This window comes from Bemisia tabaci, chromosome 10 (genome assembly GCF_918797505.1).
Source record: "Bemisia tabaci chromosome 10, PGI_BMITA_v3".
Classification (NCBI taxonomy): Eukaryota; Metazoa; Arthropoda; class Insecta; order Hemiptera; family Aleyrodidae; genus Bemisia; species Bemisia tabaci.
This window is the reverse complement of record NC_092802.1, coordinates 14,509,118-14,527,877: the sequence shown is the minus strand read 5'-3', so window position 1 is coordinate 14,527,877 and position 18,760 is coordinate 14,509,118. Positions and strand designations below refer to the sequence as shown.

At 40.9% G+C, this 18,760-nt stretch overlaps 3 protein-coding genes across 4 annotated transcripts in view; 1 reads left to right on the top strand and 2 right to left on the bottom strand.

Moving 5' to 3' along the window:
- Positions 1-18,760, bottom strand: part of LOC109037684 (glycosyltransferase 25 family member) — a 323,369-nt gene that overhangs the window by 141,764 nt on the left and 162,845 nt on the right. The gene's annotated exons all lie outside the window — the stretch shown is intronic.
- LOC109037686 (cannabinoid receptor type 1A) overlaps positions 1-18,760 on the top strand; it is a 276,308-nt gene that overhangs the window by 112,378 nt on the left and 145,170 nt on the right. The window lies entirely within an intron of this gene.
- On the bottom strand, positions 10,875-15,734 carry LOC109037687 (uncharacterized). The gene is made up of 3 exons (XM_019052465.2): positions 15,423-15,734; positions 13,119-13,855; positions 10,875-11,907 (listed from the first exon to the last, which is right to left on the bottom strand). Exons 2-3 carry the CDS (start codon positions 13,841-13,843, stop codon positions 11,331-11,333), a joined length of 1,302 nt encoding a protein of 433 aa, XP_018908010.2. The 5' UTR covers positions 13,844-13,855; positions 15,423-15,734; the 3' UTR covers positions 10,875-11,330.

The following is an 18,760-nucleotide window of genomic DNA, read 5'->3' as shown; positions in this document are numbered from 1 at the left end:
TCTGTTACAGGTGAGTTTGATGCCAATGCCTCTATCAGAAACTTGTAATCGGATGTATTGTAAGTATTATGACGGACACTTTCAATGAAAACTATTCGAGCTTTCGCACATTTCAATTAGGAATTTTGATGCCGTGGCGCAACAAAGTTTTATTACTTCATATAAAATTCAAACCAACCGCCAAAAATCTACGAATTCAAAAGATACTCCAATAATTATGAGGGTCAAACCACGAAAAGTATTGTTCAAGTACCGCATCGGCTGCAAAACTCAGATACAGTATTCTTTAAAACCATGATAAACGGGATACCACTTATCGAGCGTCTATGTCGGCACGTGGCCTACCTTCAAAATTGAAGGAGCTTTACGACGCGGTCGCTCAGAGCCGTTTCGTAGAATTAAATACAGTGATATACCGAAGCGTGCTCGGTCATATGATTTTCTCCTACCAATTGGTGCATTTAAGGTGGTTCAATTTAACACGTTACATAGTTTTGTTATCATTTTCCTCAGATCCCGGCCACCACCATGTAAAGCTCAGGTTTTCATCGTTTTTTTAAAATTTTTATTGTATTTTCGACTAAAAATGACTCAGTAATGAGTCGAAACGTCTCGGGTATTTCAATTCTGTATTATAGCCTTGTTCCCCGTTTTTCCCACCTTGTTTTTCTACTGTTACCATTGCCTCAGACTGCTCTATAAAAAAGTGTAGCTAGCACATTTATACGGCTGTATCTTCTGTAACACTAGGAAAAAACACACTGGATCTAGAGTCCAGACTCTTGATAACATTGACACGAAAAAATACTCTTGATTCAATCAGATTTAAGCTTAAATCAAAAGGAAATCCGCTCAAATTAAGAGGCTTGGTTCTTGATTTAAGCAAAAATCCGATTGAATCAAGAGTATTTTTTCTTGTCGATGTTTTTAAGAGTCTGGACTCTAGATCCAATGTGTTTTTTTTCCAGTGAAGCAGAAGACCCATTCTTCAAAGATGGGTCATTTTTCAACACCGTGCGATTCAATTACGTGGTCGGTAGAAATCGCATCGCGAAATTTGTCTTCAAAGGCAAGTTTCGCGAAGCATGCTTCTCCATTTGCTAAATTGACTTCTCCCTATACGGTATACACCTCTCTCAACTCAGTCACGATGAACAGGCACTCTAATTCCTTGATTAAAGGAATTTGCGCTGCTGAAATGCCGTCCTTACGAAGAACGTCTTATGAGCAGCCGGATGTTGCCAAACCACCCTTTGTTATACATTTATTTTTAGGAAAATTGATGAATATTTTTCCACAAAATCTTCAGATACCGTAAATGAAATTGCGGACTAAACTTCTGAAAAATGGAGATGCTGCATGTGTGAGGAATTTGCGATTTGACTACTGGTTTTTATGTAAAAGTTCGCGAGAAACCCAATGGTGCCACTGGTTTTCTCTGAAATTAACTCCCAACCTCAAAAAAAGCTCTCAAGTTGAGGCCAAAATGGAGTGGATATCCCACGCTATCCTGAGAGTCCACCTGTACATCAAGAGGAACTCTCCATGCAAAGATAGGGAGCAAATACATTGACAGGGCTACCACTTTAGTTGGGAACTTCAAAACTGAAAACACAGCAACCCTGCTAATGTATTTCCTCCCTATCTTTACATGGAGAGTTTGTTTTGATGTTAGAGGTGGACTCTCAGGATTGCGTGGGATATCCCCTCCATTTTGGCCTCAACTTGAATCCTTTTTTTGAGCTTGGGAGACGATTTCAGAGAAAACCAGTAATCGTGTTTCTCGCGAACTTTTACAAAAGAATCAACGGTCAAATCGCAAATTCCTCACACATGCAACATCTCCATTGGGAGAAAAACCTCCACAAATTTCCTTGAAAATGCGTGATTCATCGGACGAATTTTGGCAATGGCGGAGGTCTCATACGGTGTTTTTCCTTAGCGCGACAGTATACGCGCCACGCGGTGAAGTATTCATGACGCCCGCCGCGACGCGACGTATCGTATCACTCTGCGGTTTGACTTTCAGCCAAGTTGAGATGCACTTGAAAGCGTGGGAACTTTCCCCGCGGCGAAGTGTGGGGGCGGGATGGAGGGGGGTGGGGTGGTAAGCGAAAGTTCACAATGACAAGGCTCCATTAGCATCGACTGACGGGACTTCGAGAAGCGGTTTCACAAGGATACCCGAATCTTCCTTCGTACTTCTTCAGACGTATTGAATCTTGCATTAACCTGTGAACGCTCTGTTTTCGTGCGTTTTTTTACGCAACACGTCTTAGGAAAATGTATATGCGGAGTGATATATCGCGCTTCGAAAAATACGCGGTATGACTTCATCCACTGCGGAAAGTTCATTCTTGATTTCATCAGTTACCGATACACACATTGGGAAAAAAACACATTGGATCTAGAGTCCAGACTCTTGAAAACATTGACAAGAAAAAATACTCTTGATTCAATCGGATTTTTGCTTGAATCAAAACGAAATCTGCTTAAATTAAGAGCCTTGGTTCTTGATTTAAGCTAGATTCTCATTGGATCAAGAGTACTTTTTCTTGTCGATGTTTTTAAGAGTCTGGACTCTAGATCCAATGTGTTTTTTTTTTTTTCAGTGCACATTTCGTCGCTCCTCTGACGAAAGGGTGTATCTCTATTTTCACGTGAGTCTTGTACATAAAACTCCATGCTTCTTGGGGCTCATGTGGATGAAAAGATACGCCTTTACGTCCGAGGAGCAACGATTTGCACTGGTTACTTAAGGTAAAACATGGATAAAACCGAGGTAGAAGTAATCATGGCATGCACTATCACGGTTTCATGACGTCATACGCTGAGTTTTTTCAAGGAGGATATCTACGTTAATATCGGACGTAGAAATTGATCGTTTCGACGAGTGTTGTGTTCGACAGTGGTTGCTCATGAGAAAGCTCAAGCCACCAACATAACTTATAGTACCTATTCTCTTTCATCTTGACTAAGTTTCCGATTTGGTATCCACGTTTTTGTGTCCTTGACTTCTAAGAAAGCAGAGCTTTCGAAGCTCGAACACACCCAGCGACGGACCGGAAGAAGGGAAGTGGAACACCTTGAAAGGTTGCGGTGAGTATCGAACTATAAGCGACACTCTGGTTGGCCTCCGACGTGATACATCACTCCCCCCCCCCCCAATTCTGCGTTAGCGTGGAGTGACACTCGCTAGCGCAACTTTTGAGTTTAATCGCGTGACCTTTCAACGTCTTCTTTTCGACGACCGTTGCCGGCCAAACGCCACCCCTCCGAACGCGTTGCATTCACAAAAGCGCGAGCGAGGGTTGGTTGCGAGATTCAACTTGAGCAGTATAAGAATGCTGTCTTAACATTCTGGATGAAGAAAGTGTGCAACAACTCACAAAACGCTGAGTTGACTGCCGCATCAGTTACTATAGCAATGTTAAGATGTAAAGCTAACTGCTGCGGCGGTTAACTCAACGTTTTGTGAGTTGTTGCACACTTTTTAGCTGATAGCACAAAAAATGATGATTTTTCAGAAAAATTTGGCAATTATGAATCGTTTTTTTTTTTTTTGCTAAGCCGAATGATTAGAGTGTCTACTTTGCGGCACATTATGACTGGCTCCGTCACACGTAGAGATAACTCGCCTTTGAACTTTTTCAAAAGTCCTAAATAACCTAAAAGGGCGGATCCGAGTCAAACATCACAATAATACTGGCAAGCTAAGGAAAAACGCCGTATGAGCCATCAGGCGTTGCCAAATTTCCGTTCACAAATTGTTAATTCATAGGAAAACACTTGAGAGTTGCCGAATTTCCTCCGGAAAAATGTTTACTTTTGAGGAAACTTATCAATATTTTTTGTCAATTTTTCAGACGATTTCGTTTGTAATTAGATCTAAATTGTCTGAACATTTCAAGGAAAAATATTGATAAGTTTCCTCAAAAGTAAACATTTTTCCGGAGGAAATTCGGCAACTCTCAAGTGTTCATCCTTAGTACGGCAGAAAAGAATGAGACATTTTTCGTTTATAAAACGTCTCTAAGAAGTGCAGCTCTTGATTCTTTTATCCGCGTGAACTCGCCAGTCAATGATGGGTAAATCTCCAGCTTCAGGCGACGATTCTTTTCGTTCTCGTGTAACTCGTGCCTGCATCGCACAAAGGAACGATCCACTGGAAGACGTTGGACATGCAATTATTGACTAAAATGTGAATTTTTATGTTTCTTTGGTCCTAATTTAAACGAACAACTAGACAAAGGACGGGTTTTCATTCTAACAAATGTTTCCTCCTCAAAATGTTGGGTGGACGCGATTTGTATTCGTGTTCAACCTGCTCGACCAACCTGACTTCTCCCGAGTAGAAACAACTTGCAACAGGGCCGGATTAAGGGGGTGGCCACGTGGGCCGCGGCCCATGGCGGCAAATTTTACAATCTTTTTGAACGTATAGGTATCAAAAATTGGAAAAAACAATCGGATTCAGAAAATACATTAAAAACGAGAAAAGGTGGCAAAATCTTTCATTTCCTGAGATAAAAAGTATGGTAAATTCTAATTTTGTCGTCTTCCGGTAATACAAGAGACAACACCTTTAATTAGTCGAGGGACCTATTGAACTAGGGTCAGACGCGCTGACCACTAGGCCAACCTGGCCGGCTGAGCGGTACTTTGCAGAGGAAATTTTACTATAAAACCAATAAAACCGCTTTCCAACATTTACACTTAGTATTGAAGAAGATATAAGCTTTCAAAGTTTCTGCACAGTGGAGTGGGGCATTGCGATAAATTGATTGATCCGCCTTTTAAAACTTTGGCAAAAGATCGGTGAGCAGGGTGTTCGCAACAAACACCTGAATCGTCGATTCTTCACCACAGCTTCAAATAAGGAAATATCGATAGTCGATCATTTATGCCTCATTCAAGCTTCCGCACCATGTCCGACCTTTTCCGACTCATTCTACTGTGCGATGAAGGGATCGGGCCTGACACCGATACGACTCCCTCACCCCTCACCCGCCGGGACGTCCCTCCAAGTGCCTTTCTTACTGATGGGGATATCGTTTTTATCCCTGCCACACTTCATCATAATCGAATCCCGGGATCTGAAATCAAGGCGGACTCAACTCCTCGCAACTGACGCGTCTTTCGCGGAATCTCAACTGCGAATAAAGGCAGCAAGACGATGAGAGCCAAGACTACTGCACTGCCGTGCTAAGGAAAAAACGCCGTATACGCCTTCAAGCGTTGTCAAATTTCTTGGATAAAACACGAATCTCCTGATGAACATATGAATATTTTGCTTCCAATTTTTTAGATAATTGTGTTCCCAATTTCACCTAAAGTTCCTGAAAATTGAAACGGAAAATATTCATAGCATTCCTCAAAAATGAACATTTTATCGAAGAAAATTTGGCAACTCTCGAATGTCCATACGGCGTTCTTCCTTAGCACGGCAGTGTTTGAGCGTCCGAGTGTTCTACCGTGCCAAGGAAGAACGCCGTATGAGCCTTTGGTCTTAGGCCGTTGCCAAATTGTCTTCGACAAAACACGAAGTTTGGAGAAAATTCGTGAGTATATTTCCTTAGATTTCTCAGAGAATTTTGTTCGCACTGCAATCTAAAACATCTGAAAATGTCAAGGAAAAATATTTATAACTTTCTTCAAAAATTAGTGTTTTCCGAGATGAGATTTGACAACATCCGAATGCTCCTTAGGCGTTTTTTCTTAGCACGGCAGTGTGGCAGAATATCCTCTGATGAAATATTCGAGGCCTTTAATCCGTACATTTCGCTCAGCGCGAAACACGCATAGGCGCCTACAAACCCAAGTAGATACTTCAAGCATTGTGCAACGCGAGAAGTATCCACTTAGGTTTGTAGGCGCCAGTGAGCCTCGGCGCTGGCAGCACGCCGCTCTGCTCTGTCAGGCTTTAATTTTTATACCTACTCGCATATAGTCAGCGTTTTTTTAACTCATGATTTTGAAATGTTTGCACACTCTGCATAGACTATTCTCATTTAAATTGATGGGGAAAAAATATGTATCAATTTATCAAAAGAGAATAATAATATAATGTGTGTTTTTTAAAATATTGGTGGTTCCCTGTCTAATTTAATGATTTTCAAAGCACTTTAATTTTTTCTTTTACATTTTGTGCTTTAATGTGCTGCAGCGAGGTGTACGCGCAACCAAACTCTCAAAATTTGACGCATTTGACTCTAAAAGATCGATGTGCAAATGGGTTAAAACTAAAGATTGCGTGCTTCTTGGTTTTTCCCCCTCTTTTATTCATTTTTGCAGTTTCTGTCGGCTCAACTGCGGCTCATTGAGATTAATGTCGCTTAGAAAAGGTTTTACAAATATTTGGCACGTTTTAAAAATATAAATGTTTTCAAAATGAGGTAATAATTTCGTTAAGAAAAATTTTAAAAAAAAGTACCTATACATATATGAGGTATATTGTACATCGAATATTTAAAGGATAGAAATAAAACCAAATATTTACCAATGACAATTTAAACAGATGATTCAAAAGGAGAAAGTAATAACATTTTTTTAGTTATAACATTAATTTAGAAAATGAGCAACCATAACGACACCTCCTTCTCTCTCAATTTCTCATTTCCATATTGTCAATACATAATTTTACGTACCGACTTAAATATAACGCTTGGACCAAGTCACCGTTGCTTATTTTACGTGTAGGCGTAAACTACTGGACAAAAACGGTGCGCGGACAAAAAATCGTCGACATAATGTCCTGAAACCCGGTGGATACGGTTGAAGAGAGCAAATACAGGATGTTGAACACATTTCTTTAAAATAATGGTTTTAATTTATTGTGACATACGGCAAAATATGGATTCATTATCCCCGGAAGTATGTTTAAGCTGATCGTTACCCAAAAGTCTTCTTTATAAAATCTGAATCAAAGCTATAAGTATGCGAACGATTATGTAGCATGGTGTCAACGAACAAACAAGTGATCATGAGGTCAATATCTGTTGACGCCATGATCACAAAAAAATCTATCATTGAAACTCACTAGATCAGTGATCAATCATGCACCACGACTGTTGACACCATGCTACGTTACCTGCGATTGCAAAAATGACCGTTCAGTTTGTCTATTTAAATGCACTACTTCGCGTTTCTATAATATGCATTCAGCTTCATTTGACTGTTAAAAAAATACAATCTTCGGAGACATCAGCTGAAATACGCCTCTGGTCCTAGTTTTTGCCAAAACTGTAAAATGGAACTATTTAGAACAAGTTTTTCTATTTGTCTATGCTTGTGTATCCGGTGAAGATTTAACTTTATATGAAATTTTTAACAGAGTTTGCCTTGTGAAATATCATTTCCAACTTTCCATCTCACAAAATGCAGTAAAACATAAACTTCAGCCGTCTGTATCGGTTCAAACGCTTTTCATTTCCTTTAATCTTGCGGGAAAGCGCTTGTTTCATTCAGCAAAGTGGATTGAAGTGTTTCTTATTTAAACATCTCGACAAGGCGCCTCTAACTTCGCAAACAAGTGAAAGTCAGAGGTGATAAAGACTGAAGTGCGAAAAACTCATAAACCTTAAAGCCTTGAACAACGTGAGATTCCGGGATCCATACGATTTCAGCCCAGTCATCATTAATTATTTCCACGCTTTCCACTCATTACAGCCCTGTCCTGGGCTGTAGTCCTTTGCCCGCGAAAAATTAAGAACTTAAAGATGCAACGACCTTTACCCTTTGAACTTGTTCGAGTAGAAAACGCCCGCGCTTTCGTAATTGTTAGTGGGAATTTCGTAGTTAAACAGCTACAGATTAAAAAGACGCGAGAAGTTCGCGGGACTGAAATCTTGGGACATTCGAAAGTTTCTCGAGGCTGCTGTAAGAAACGTCTTGATTTTTAATCAAGCCACCAGAACCGTGGGAAAATTTTCGCGGATTAAAATCTGGTCTGTAATCCGATTACCCTGCTCAATTTTCCATCTCAGTTCTCTTCGTTCATCTAAGGAAAATCGCTTTGAGAGCGCGCTCGCTGCGGCTAGATTACGGTTGAACCTTTCGGAACTTGATCGATAAACACAGATACCGATAGAAAGAAAAAACTCTTCTTTTTGCTGTATCTGAAGTTTGCCACGGGTCCATTAAGGTCATTTGCCATTGATTCAACAATATCTAACTCTGTCCTGCTTCTCAATTTTGTTTACTTCAATTCACAATTAATTGAAAGAATGCGATTTTCTGGTTTGTTTTATTTGAAATGTTAAAACAATATCGACCGATTACATGAATATTTTAAGAGACTCGATTTTCACCTGAGGAGCTTAAAAATGGGTGGTTTTTTGACCTAAACTGCAGAGAACATGGGGGGAGGGAGCTAAGATCAAAATTTTTGAATGTTCATTATTACTTTGAAACGGTAAAAGCTTTTGTACTTTATTTGCTTTAGATTTAACGTAATAATACTAGAATTTCAACTTGCTGGACCCCCCCCCCACCCCCACCTCAATCATTTGAATACTGTCCTTTCTGCGATTCACGCCTGATTTGAGAGAGCACCCTCTTTTTGGTGGAGTATTTTCATCCAGCAGTTACAGATTTCGAATTTTTTAAAAAATATTTATTATTCAAGGTTGCGATTTTATACGACTAGTTCTTCAAAACCTCCAGCAGTTGGAATGAATCCAACACCTCCTTGGCTTTCTTGAGAAGCGGTCGGTTGACCCAAGCTTTCTTTCAAAGCTTTCTCCCCTTTCATATTGATCATAAGAAAAGTAAGCCGGGCTGGTCTCTTTTGATTCTAATTTCTTTCATATTTTTGTCCTTTCTAGCGGTTGATAACCGTGTCGTGAGACACCGAAACGTCTCGTGTATTTTTACGTACTTTAGCCTAGTTTCCACTGTTTCCTTGTTTCACTTTTACTACTTCCGTTTTGGGCTGCCTGTGTACATTTGTTTTAGTTCCATTAATGATAAGTTTGTATCCTACAAAAGAAACTCGTCCACAATATGGATGCCCCAAGAATTGGTATTTGGAGCGTAGCCGAGTGCTAGAAATAATGTAAAATTTTTCTTTAAAAAACTTACATTTTAATAACAAACTTAGTAGACGGAAGCTTTTCGAAGCAAACGCTTCATCGTCAGGATCACAAAATCGATATCACAAAGGCCATAATTTAATTTCAAACAAGGTAACAAATTTCATTGATGGCAACAATATTACATTATTTCTAGCACTCGGCTACACTCCAAATACCAATACATTCAAAGCTACTATCTTTCAGACATTTTATTACAATGTTCGCTGATTTTATCCCCAAGAATGTTCATTTCGGAAAAGGCGATCTTATTGTATGCATCGCGGCACGTCCTGAGTCTCTGAAACAGAAAGTGCTTTGGAGAAATGGGAATAAAACTTGTACCCGACGATTCGCTCAGTGAACGGAACCAACCTGCCAATAAATGCAAATTCTGTGCGATTCAAAGGACTTAAAACTTGGTTCCGCCGCATTTGCACAAGTCATCTAACTCTCGGGTGCATTCAAGTGTTAGCATGAGTTTCCATCCGGATGTAAAAATCCTCGTTAGCGAACTTTCATTTCGAAAGTTTGAGGTCATGAGGAACGGTGTGATCTTGCCAAGTGTCAGCTAGCGTAACATTTATCCCTCTATTATTTATTGGGAAGGGAGGAGGAGGGTTAGATTTTTATTTCAAAATCAAGTCGGTTGAGCCTTTTTGTCTTCCCACTTCAACGAGGCCAACTGAAATGCATGCTCTAAGACACACTTTGAAAAAATTGAACTCGAAAATAATGAATTAGTCTAGTGAATTAAAAAAACAGAGTTTCATACTTTTGAGAAAAACCATGGATATTTTTCCTTGAAATTTTTAGACACCAAAAATGAAACTTCAAATTAATTTCCCTGAATAATTAGAAGAAAGCATTAAACAATCAACCAGAAAGTTAGTGTTTTACGGAGGGCAGTTTAAATTAAGGGATAATACCATAACATGGTTTAATCAAGACTCAATAATCCAAAGACGACCAAAAAAATCAGAACAAGTGTTGATAAAATCAGGATCCCTAGAGGGGTTTTGGGGGGAAAAATTGGAGCAAGGTTCAGTTGGTTATGAATACGAAGTTCCTCTTTGGCACAGCAGACAGAGAAAGTGAAAGTATTTCGTGAAAATCACAGTAAATTGAGTTTTTAGACATGAACGTATCAACATCAAAGTTTTTGCAAAGTGCGGAAAAAAGCTCCGGAATTTTTTTAATATAAAAAAACAGCACGCAGTAAAAACTAAAGGCAAAAAACCGTAGCTAAATGCGAAAAATTTCAGTCTAACTAGTGAAACTTTGACGGGGACACGAAAAGTAAAACAGAAGATGAGTGCAATGTTGATTTGTGTCATTTTTCACTTGTATGTTGTCACCGAGTTAGATTGCGTGCATTTGTGCTATAGGGGCAAACAAAAGTTTGGTTTTCGTTGAGAGATGTTTCGTCTTCACGAGACATTAAAAATACAAATATAAATAAAAAGCAAGACATTACTTCGAGGTTCGCTTTACCCCCAAGGATCAAGTCCTGGGATACCTTCGAGAACAAGTCCAACGTGGGAGCTTTCGCGGTCACAAAGAAAATTTTACTCGGCAAGACAAGTCGATTTTTGATGTAATAATTATTAACATTGTAAAATAGTATCGGTAGCTGTCAGATATTACAAGCTTCATCTATCTTGAAAAATAACCTATCTACTAAAACTAAACTCTTTTCATTATTAATGAAAATCTGATTACTTTAGTTAAAGTCAATTGAACTTTTTTGAAATTATATGTTATGTATATTGGTCAAATACGGTAGACTCTGAATTATTCGGATTAATTGGTGCCGGGACCGATCCGGATAAAAAAAAATCCGGATAGTAATAGGAAAAACAAACACCACCGACCAACACCGCAGTATTCTTATGTGATCTTAATAAGTTCATGAAGTTTTTTATTGGGTCCATTTTAATTTCAGAATGAGTCCACTAACTGGAATACCTTGCGATCTAGCTTGGTTCAGCCACAAAAATAAGGCTTCGTCTACTTTTGGATACTTTCCAGTTTTCTTATCGGAACTTATCGGAATGCGTACGTAGTTACATGGTTGCAAAATCGATCCGGATAATCCAGAGTCCGGATAATCCAGAGTCTACTGTATAAATCAAATTTTCGAAAAATTCTGGACCGTTGTGAAGTTTTTTGACTGGTATTCCCTGACAGTGCGGAGACCCTGGTTTAAACAGTGATTAAGGGAGGTTTAAGAGACTACTACGAATACAGCCCTCAAAGTTACGTTCGTTTCCTTACTTGCTCCTTCACCGGAAAAACTTTAAAAGTCCGTCGTTCAGGGGTCCCTTTCTCCCCGATCGGAAACCGTACGGCCACAATAGGGACTATTTCCCCGCCGCTGGCCCGCAAGAAATCCCGCTGAAACTCCCACGCAGTCCTCATGCCATCGGGACTATCGACCGCGTAGAAAAACGCCTCGATCGGAAGCCGCTCGGCGTTTTCCTCGTTCCACGCGCGAACCACGATCTCGTTATTCTTGAACCCGAAAGGCTCGTTCTGTATGAAATTGGAGGCTTTCAGGACGGTTCTGAATAGGGCCGGAGCCGACGGCACGGTCATGTTGAAAGCGCACTGCTTCTCGAAAAAATCTGTGTAACCGACTCGTTTGTAATGCGCCAGCCAATCATCGAACGTCAGGATGCCCTGCTCGTCGCATGGACCGCTTTCTCCTCCGAGGTTGGCGTGACTCCTACCGCAAGCGTAATCCCCGTTGCGTCTATCCGTGGTCCCGTCCACGGGAAAGGCGCAAAGGACTCGGTACCTCCGTTTCGTGCTTGGGGTCTTCAACTGCGGGTACCTGCGTGAGCGTGATGATCGAAAAAATCAGTTACACTCACTGGAAAAAAAAACACATTGGATCTAGAGTCCGAACTCTTAAAAACATCGACAAGAAAAAATACTCTCGATATAATCGGATTTTAGCTTAAATCAAGAACCAAGCCTCTTAATTTGAGCGGATTTCCTTTTGATGTAAGCAAAGATCTGATTGAATCAAGAGTATTTTTTCCTGTCAATTTTTTCAAGAGTCTGGACTCTAGATCCAATGTGTTTTTTCTCTAGTTCTGATAAAAATATTTGTGTTCTTCTGTTATTTTTGGTTAATATACACGAAGAAAGAAACTTCGTGCGTGGGACCCGAAGTTGAGGTCATATGGTCTATGGATCTCTGAAGTTTTCGAATCACGTACCTAAAAACTTGAGGTCCAGCTGCCGAAGTTCGGGTCGGAGATCAGAAGTACTTCGATATATACCGAAGGGTTCGGGTCACACATCTGAAGTACTCCGGTACATACCGAAGTGCCTCGATGTCTGACCCGAACTTCGACAGCTCGACCTCAAGTTTTCGGATGCGTGATCAGAAAACTTCAGAGAACCATGTGACCTCAACTTCGGGTCCCACGCACGAAATTTCTTTCTCCGTGTACGAGGGTCATCCAATAAAAAAAGGTTCCCTACCTTGACAGTGATCTTAACCTCTGAATTGGTTGGCAATCGCTTTTCATCGTGATAGTTTTTCCGCTCGGGAACAGATGAAAGTCACATGAGGATAAATTAAAGGAGTGTGGAGGATTGGGGGAAGATTTCCCGACGCAAAGCAACTGCTTTGGAAGTGCAGATCGCTGTCAATGACTGGTTTCGGAGCCAAGGCAAGATCTTTTACGCGGACGGCAGCAAGAACTCGGTTCCGTAACTTCACTATCATACTACCGTGCTAAGGAAAAACGCCGTATGAGCCTTCAGACGTTGCCAAGTTTCCTTCGATAAAAACAAAGTTTACTGGAAAAATTGCCAAAATTATTGTCCGAAAATTTCAGCGACTTTTGTACGTAATTTATTCTAAAACACCTGAAAGTTTCAAGGAAAAATATGCATGAAAGTTGTCAAAAATACATGATTTATATGGGAAAATTTGGCAACTTTCGAATGTTCATGCGGCGTTCTTCCTTGGCACGGCAGACTATATACAGGCAGACCAATAAATATTATGATGGAAGAAGGAGTGCTTACATGATGAATCCAGTGTCGTGCTGGTCCAGTAAAAGACCGGACCATTGCGCGTCGCGGCGTAGATAAGCCATCGAGAACGACTGTTTCTCCAGGTTGTTGGGACTCATGCTCCAAGCGTAGGGTTTGCGGTCCCAGCGCACACCACGGAACATTATGCCGGAACATTCGTACGCTGGCCGCTCCTCGCCGCGCGGGCCCCGACAGCTTCCGACCTCATCCTTGAAGCGAGCGTTCAGTTCCTCCGCTGCCAGGACTGACAGTTCAGTGGTCCTCGAGATTGCATTGCGTGGAGGAGTACGCGGCCTCTTTGGGGTTAAAGTTCGGAGAGGAGTTGACGGTATTTTTGGGGTTGCAGTTCGAAGAGGAGTGGACGACCTTTTTGGGGTTGCAGTTCGAGGAGGAGTGGACGGCCTTTTTGGGGTTGCAGTTCGGAGAGGAGTGGCTGATCTCTTTGGGGTTGAAGTTCGTAGAGGAGTGGCTGATCTCTTTGGGGTTGCAGTTCGGGGAGGAGTGGCTGATCTTTTTGGGGTTGAAGTTCGGAGAGGAGTGGCTGATCTCTTCGGGGAGGAACGATACCGAATGATGGTGAGGCATGTCCGCGTGAGATGGACCTTCGAATTGGTGACGTGGGTGATGTCCTGGGTGATATTCTGCGTGCGTCGAAAACCAACGTTGAGGATGATGCTGGTGAGGAGGATTAACGAATACACCACTTCCCGATGCATACTTCCGGTACACTGAAAAAAAAGATCCGGCCGAATACGGCTTTACGGCTTGTACAAGCCGTACTTACGGGCTATATAGATATCGCAGGCAAATAGTGAAATCAGGCATTTTGTCAAATGCCTAGGCAGATACTTAAATTTTGACGGTCTATAAAATTTTGTGAATTTATGGAGAGGAGCTCGCGAGTTTTCAATATTTTTTGGAAAAATATTTCATCAAACCTACGAACTCTTCTCGTCTCTTCTTCTTTATTTGCCTCTCATATTTTTAAATGATGAAATTCTAAAAATTCTGTATTTTATAACATTCTAAAAATCTCCAGATAAGTGCCTGTGCGGGAGGTGAAAATGGTTTAAAATACTATTGTGCGATGCTTTAGTGAGAATTTTTTCTTACAGGAGAAATTAATTATTTTGTCAAAAATTGGAAAAGGAGTAGAATTTCAATCTAGTTAGAATATTTGGCTATTTGCCTAGGCATTTGACAAAATGCCTAATTTTACTATTTGCCTGCGACATAGACATATCGTGCGCGTTTCGGGCTCAGAGATTGAAAGTTTCGGGCGTGGCACCCGGAGCAATTGAAGCTACGGCTCCAGCACCCGGAACTTTTGGCCTCTGAGCCCGGATCGGACGGTATGTCTATACAGCGTGCCCAAAGACTTACGGTAAAGAATGTCCTGGCTTTTTCAGATTTTTCCTGGTCAAAATGATCAATTTCAGAAAATTTGAATCGGAAATGTGCAATTATAGAACTGAACATCTGTGGCGTGGCGTGCTTTGCGACTTATCGATTTATTTGCCAACATTTGGAAAAGGATCGATAAACAGGGTGTTCGCAACGAACGCCTTAATAATCGATTCTCTACCACAGCTTCAAATGTGGAAATATCGATAATCGGTCAATCACGCCTCAAAACTAGCTGCCATAAATGACCCAGCGGACAGGTGATGCAGGAATGGAAATTAGAATCTCACGAGCTCCTGTTTTGATCGATCTGTCGAAAAGGTTGAATTCTCGAAAACGTTTTCAATAAGATTAAGAAAAGAAAAAAAATCTCTGAAAAGAAGTGAAGACAGTGCGGCGGAAGTTCTTTTTCAATCAAAGTCTGAAAATGGGTTTGGTTGGAAAATTAATGAAAATATGGATTGGATCGAAAATAAGATTTGGAAAACAGCCGGGAAAATCCGTTCCATGCTGAGCACTGTATTCATAATGCAATCAGTGGATTTTAGGAACTCTGCAATAATATCAACATAATAATATAACAGTAAAAAGTAGGGGGCAAAGTATCGTTGATTTGAAACTAACTAAGCCACGAAATTATTGCAAACTTTCGTTGTGTAAATCAAAACCGACGTGATCGTATTTTTAAAATTTGATGTCGGATATTCTACTTCGCCATGGCAAAGTGCCACCGAAAACAATAAAGCGAATATACGTCCGTCGTTTAAAATCGATATCAATGTGATATATGCACCCATCTTCCAAATTCTTTGTAAAGACGTTAATAGCCTAAGACGCTGAATGTATTTAAATAAATTAACTAACTAACTTAAAATGCTCAGGACGGATTACCGATTATGTGATAAAATGGAAAACATTGCACGGAAGAAAAATGTTGGATCTTCACTTTCACTTCACAACACACACGAGATTATAACTCATAGTTTGATTCACAAGGCACTACAGATTTACCGTTAATTTTTTAGTCTTGATGAAATTTAATTTGGGGTTGGAAAAAGAGTCATCATTAGAGTGACTAACAAGGTTGCTCTTTGCCATATACGTCATCGAGCACTGCAGAGACACGCTAATGGCATATAGCACTTGCACTATACTTTGCACTGGTATGTGCACTTTGCGTAGAGACAGCAGCCATTTTCAGAAAAAAAGTAACCTGTTTTTTTATCTGGAAAAATTAAGCTACTCTCTGATAGGTTCGAAAAGGTTGATCGTAGACTTTTCGAGGATTGATATAATCACTGGATTTGAACCTGGTCGATTGAGGCTTATATATGGCTCTATACAGCTATTCTGAGACTTTGTTCTCCATTATAATTGGTCGATATGGTAAAAAACAATGTTAAAACAAATTACACAGCTGGTAACACGGCTAATTTTCATGTAAATACTATCGAAACGTTTCGGTAGTATTTACGAGAAAATTAGCCTTGCTACCCGCTGTGTTATTTGTTTTATTGTTGTATATCTAGTCACGGGCTGCGGAGCGAAAATAATATCTTAGGGTAGGAAACTGCGATCGCGAAACTACATCATGGTTTTCCCACGAAGGAAGCCTTCCGTCCCTCCCAGACTCTACTTTTGCTAAATATGCTGCTTTTTCAGCGTTTCCCCCATTCAAACCCATTTCCACATTCACATTCATCAGAGAATCTGGCGACGGATTAAATGTGCGGGGAAAAACGTGGAATCCTCCGAAGCTTATATTAGTGATGATTCACTGTCTGATTTTTCTCGTTAATTTGTAAGCAATTCCATGCATCAACCTTTCCAACTTAACATTTTTGAAACACACTATACCTAACTTGATTATTTTTTCCTATCCAGTCATTTTGATTGAAAATCGGTTTTGGGAGTTTCCGACATTACGGTTCATTACCAACCAAAGTCTCACGTTGATATTTCATGATGATTCCATTACATTTACTCCGAGACCCGTGCGAAATGGCATTGATACCGTAATTAAGGCTGGCCTTGAGTCTCATTAAAAAAAGTTGCACGCAAATTTGAAAAAAACTGCTTCCGAGTTTTTTTTTTTTTTTTTTTTTTCGTTCGAGTTCGTTCTCATTTTCCGGCAGAAACAGCGACGTGTCGCTGACGTGAATCAACCGTGGCGCCTTTTAAGGCCTAGAGTCTCAAACAGCGGGTCGCAGGATGATGTGTGGTGGTGTGCGAGGGCTCACCAATTTTTTTTAACTTTTCGTCTGAAAAGGCGAAACACAGAGAGAAAGAGTTTCTCAACACTGATCCGAAATCTTGCAAGGTCGGATGGAACGACACCTCTCACGCAATGTTCACCGCGCGGTGCCGTCGTATCGTTTTTGAAGCGGGAGGCTTAAAAAATGCATATCTCTGACGCATATTGTGAAGTCGTCACCTTCCGGGCAAAGTATTACAAGCGCCATGCGACGTTTAAAAATTTCCGCCGCCATTTTATTTTTTTTACAGAGAAATTGTTCAACGAAGCTATCCGAAAATTTCACTGAATTTTCTTTCTGCTGCCGATAAAATTTAGTGAAATTTCCAAACAGATTCAACCGACAATTTCTCAGTAAAGAAATAAAATGGCGGCGGAAATTTTTAAACGTCGCATGGCGCTTGTGATACTTTGCCTGGAAGTTGACGAAGTTAGGAGTGAGTTTGAGACTTTTCCGATTCGCCCATCGTGATTTTTGAGACGTTTTCTCTAATTAGTAAATCTCCTTTTTGTTCTAGCTGAAGTTTGCATCAGACCCACCAAATAACCATATTTAGGCTAGAAGGAACTATGTCTCACACAAATCCTATGCACATAGTTCCTTTTAGCATAAACACGTCCAAATGGAAGAAAAACAATGTGTTATAACGCCTCACGAGAGTTTAGCCCCGTGCCACGTGCCGTGTGTTTCTTGGCTCCGGACCCGGATCGTCGCACACTGGACCCAATTAATAGGAAAAGTCGGACAGAGACTGGAAACTTTGAAAGCTTATATTTTCGAAAATATGAAACAAAAAACGTTCAAGGGTGCTTCTACTGGTTTTTTCGTGAAATTTTCTTTCAGCAACACCCCTTGAAATTGAATTTGTGACGGAATAAACACCAAAATTCGAAATTTTAGCCAAAAATTTCATGTCCGACCTCTTCTATCGGCTCGTCCCACTGTGCGCCGTCGGAAGACGGTCGCATTCAAATCCGAGCGACCCAATTTAGCGGGTCGTGGCTCCCCCGGGTTCTCCCAAAATCAAAAGCGGCGGCCTCTAGGGACCGGGCCAGCACTGCCGCGCTAAGGAAAAACGCCGTATAAACCTTCAGGCGTTGCCAAATTTCCTTGGATAAAACACGAATTTCCTGGTAAACTTATGAATATTTTCCCTCCAATTTTTCATATGATTTTGTTCGCAGTTTCACCTGAAGTTCCTGAAAATTTCGAAGAAAAATATTCGTAACTTTCCTTGAAAATAAACATTACATTCAAGGAAATTTGGCAACTCTCGAATGATCATACGGCGTTCTTACTTAGCACGGCAGAGCAGCGTTGCACATAGCTCCCCCCCCCCCCCCGGCACGGAATTCAAGGGCGCGGGACCAGGCGCTTCCAATTTTAAGGGTCGGAGGGGGGGGGGGGTTTGAAATCCGGGCGACGACTTGACGAGGGTTCTCAGGCCGATAATTACCGAGGGGGCTGACCGGGGGCTTTAATGACGGATCGCGGGTTCATTAGAGGCCTTTCAACATTTGCCCAAAGGAGGATGGGAAGCTTTTGCAATTGCTCTTTCCGGATGTCCGCCAAAAATGAACAGGAAAAGATGTGAAAACAAAAAGTGAAACAAAAGTGCCGCATATTCATCAATGGGCTACAAGTGGTTAGAATCAAATTTTAACCCTTGGCAGATGCGGATCTCTTCGGGATTTGCTCTTTTTTCCGATTTTCTCTTCTTCGGGAATCATGCGGTGTTGTTACATACGAAGGTCTACAACTACACGCTAAAAAAGAAAAGACATCGAATTGATAAATAAAAAAAGAAGAAAAAATATCGAAAGTCAACACATTCAAAGATAGGAAAGGCCTCGTCTTTTAACTTCCATCCCGATCTGAGCGGCACCTCCTTGGCAGCATAAAGCGGGCTTGCGGACATTGCGAGTTCACGCCTCGCGCCATAACGCCTTCAATTTTGCGGACGCAACACGGACA

Excerpts from the sequence above, each read along its gene's own strand:
- LOC109037687 (XM_019052465.2), bottom strand. The coding sequence starts at position 13,843 with ATGCATCGGGAAGTGGTGTATTCGTTAATCCTCCTCACCAGCATCATC. Across the intron at positions 11,908-13,118 it reads CACGACACTGGATTCATCAT|GTACCCGCAGTTGAAGACCC; the intron begins GTAAGCACTCCT and ends ACGCTCACGCAG.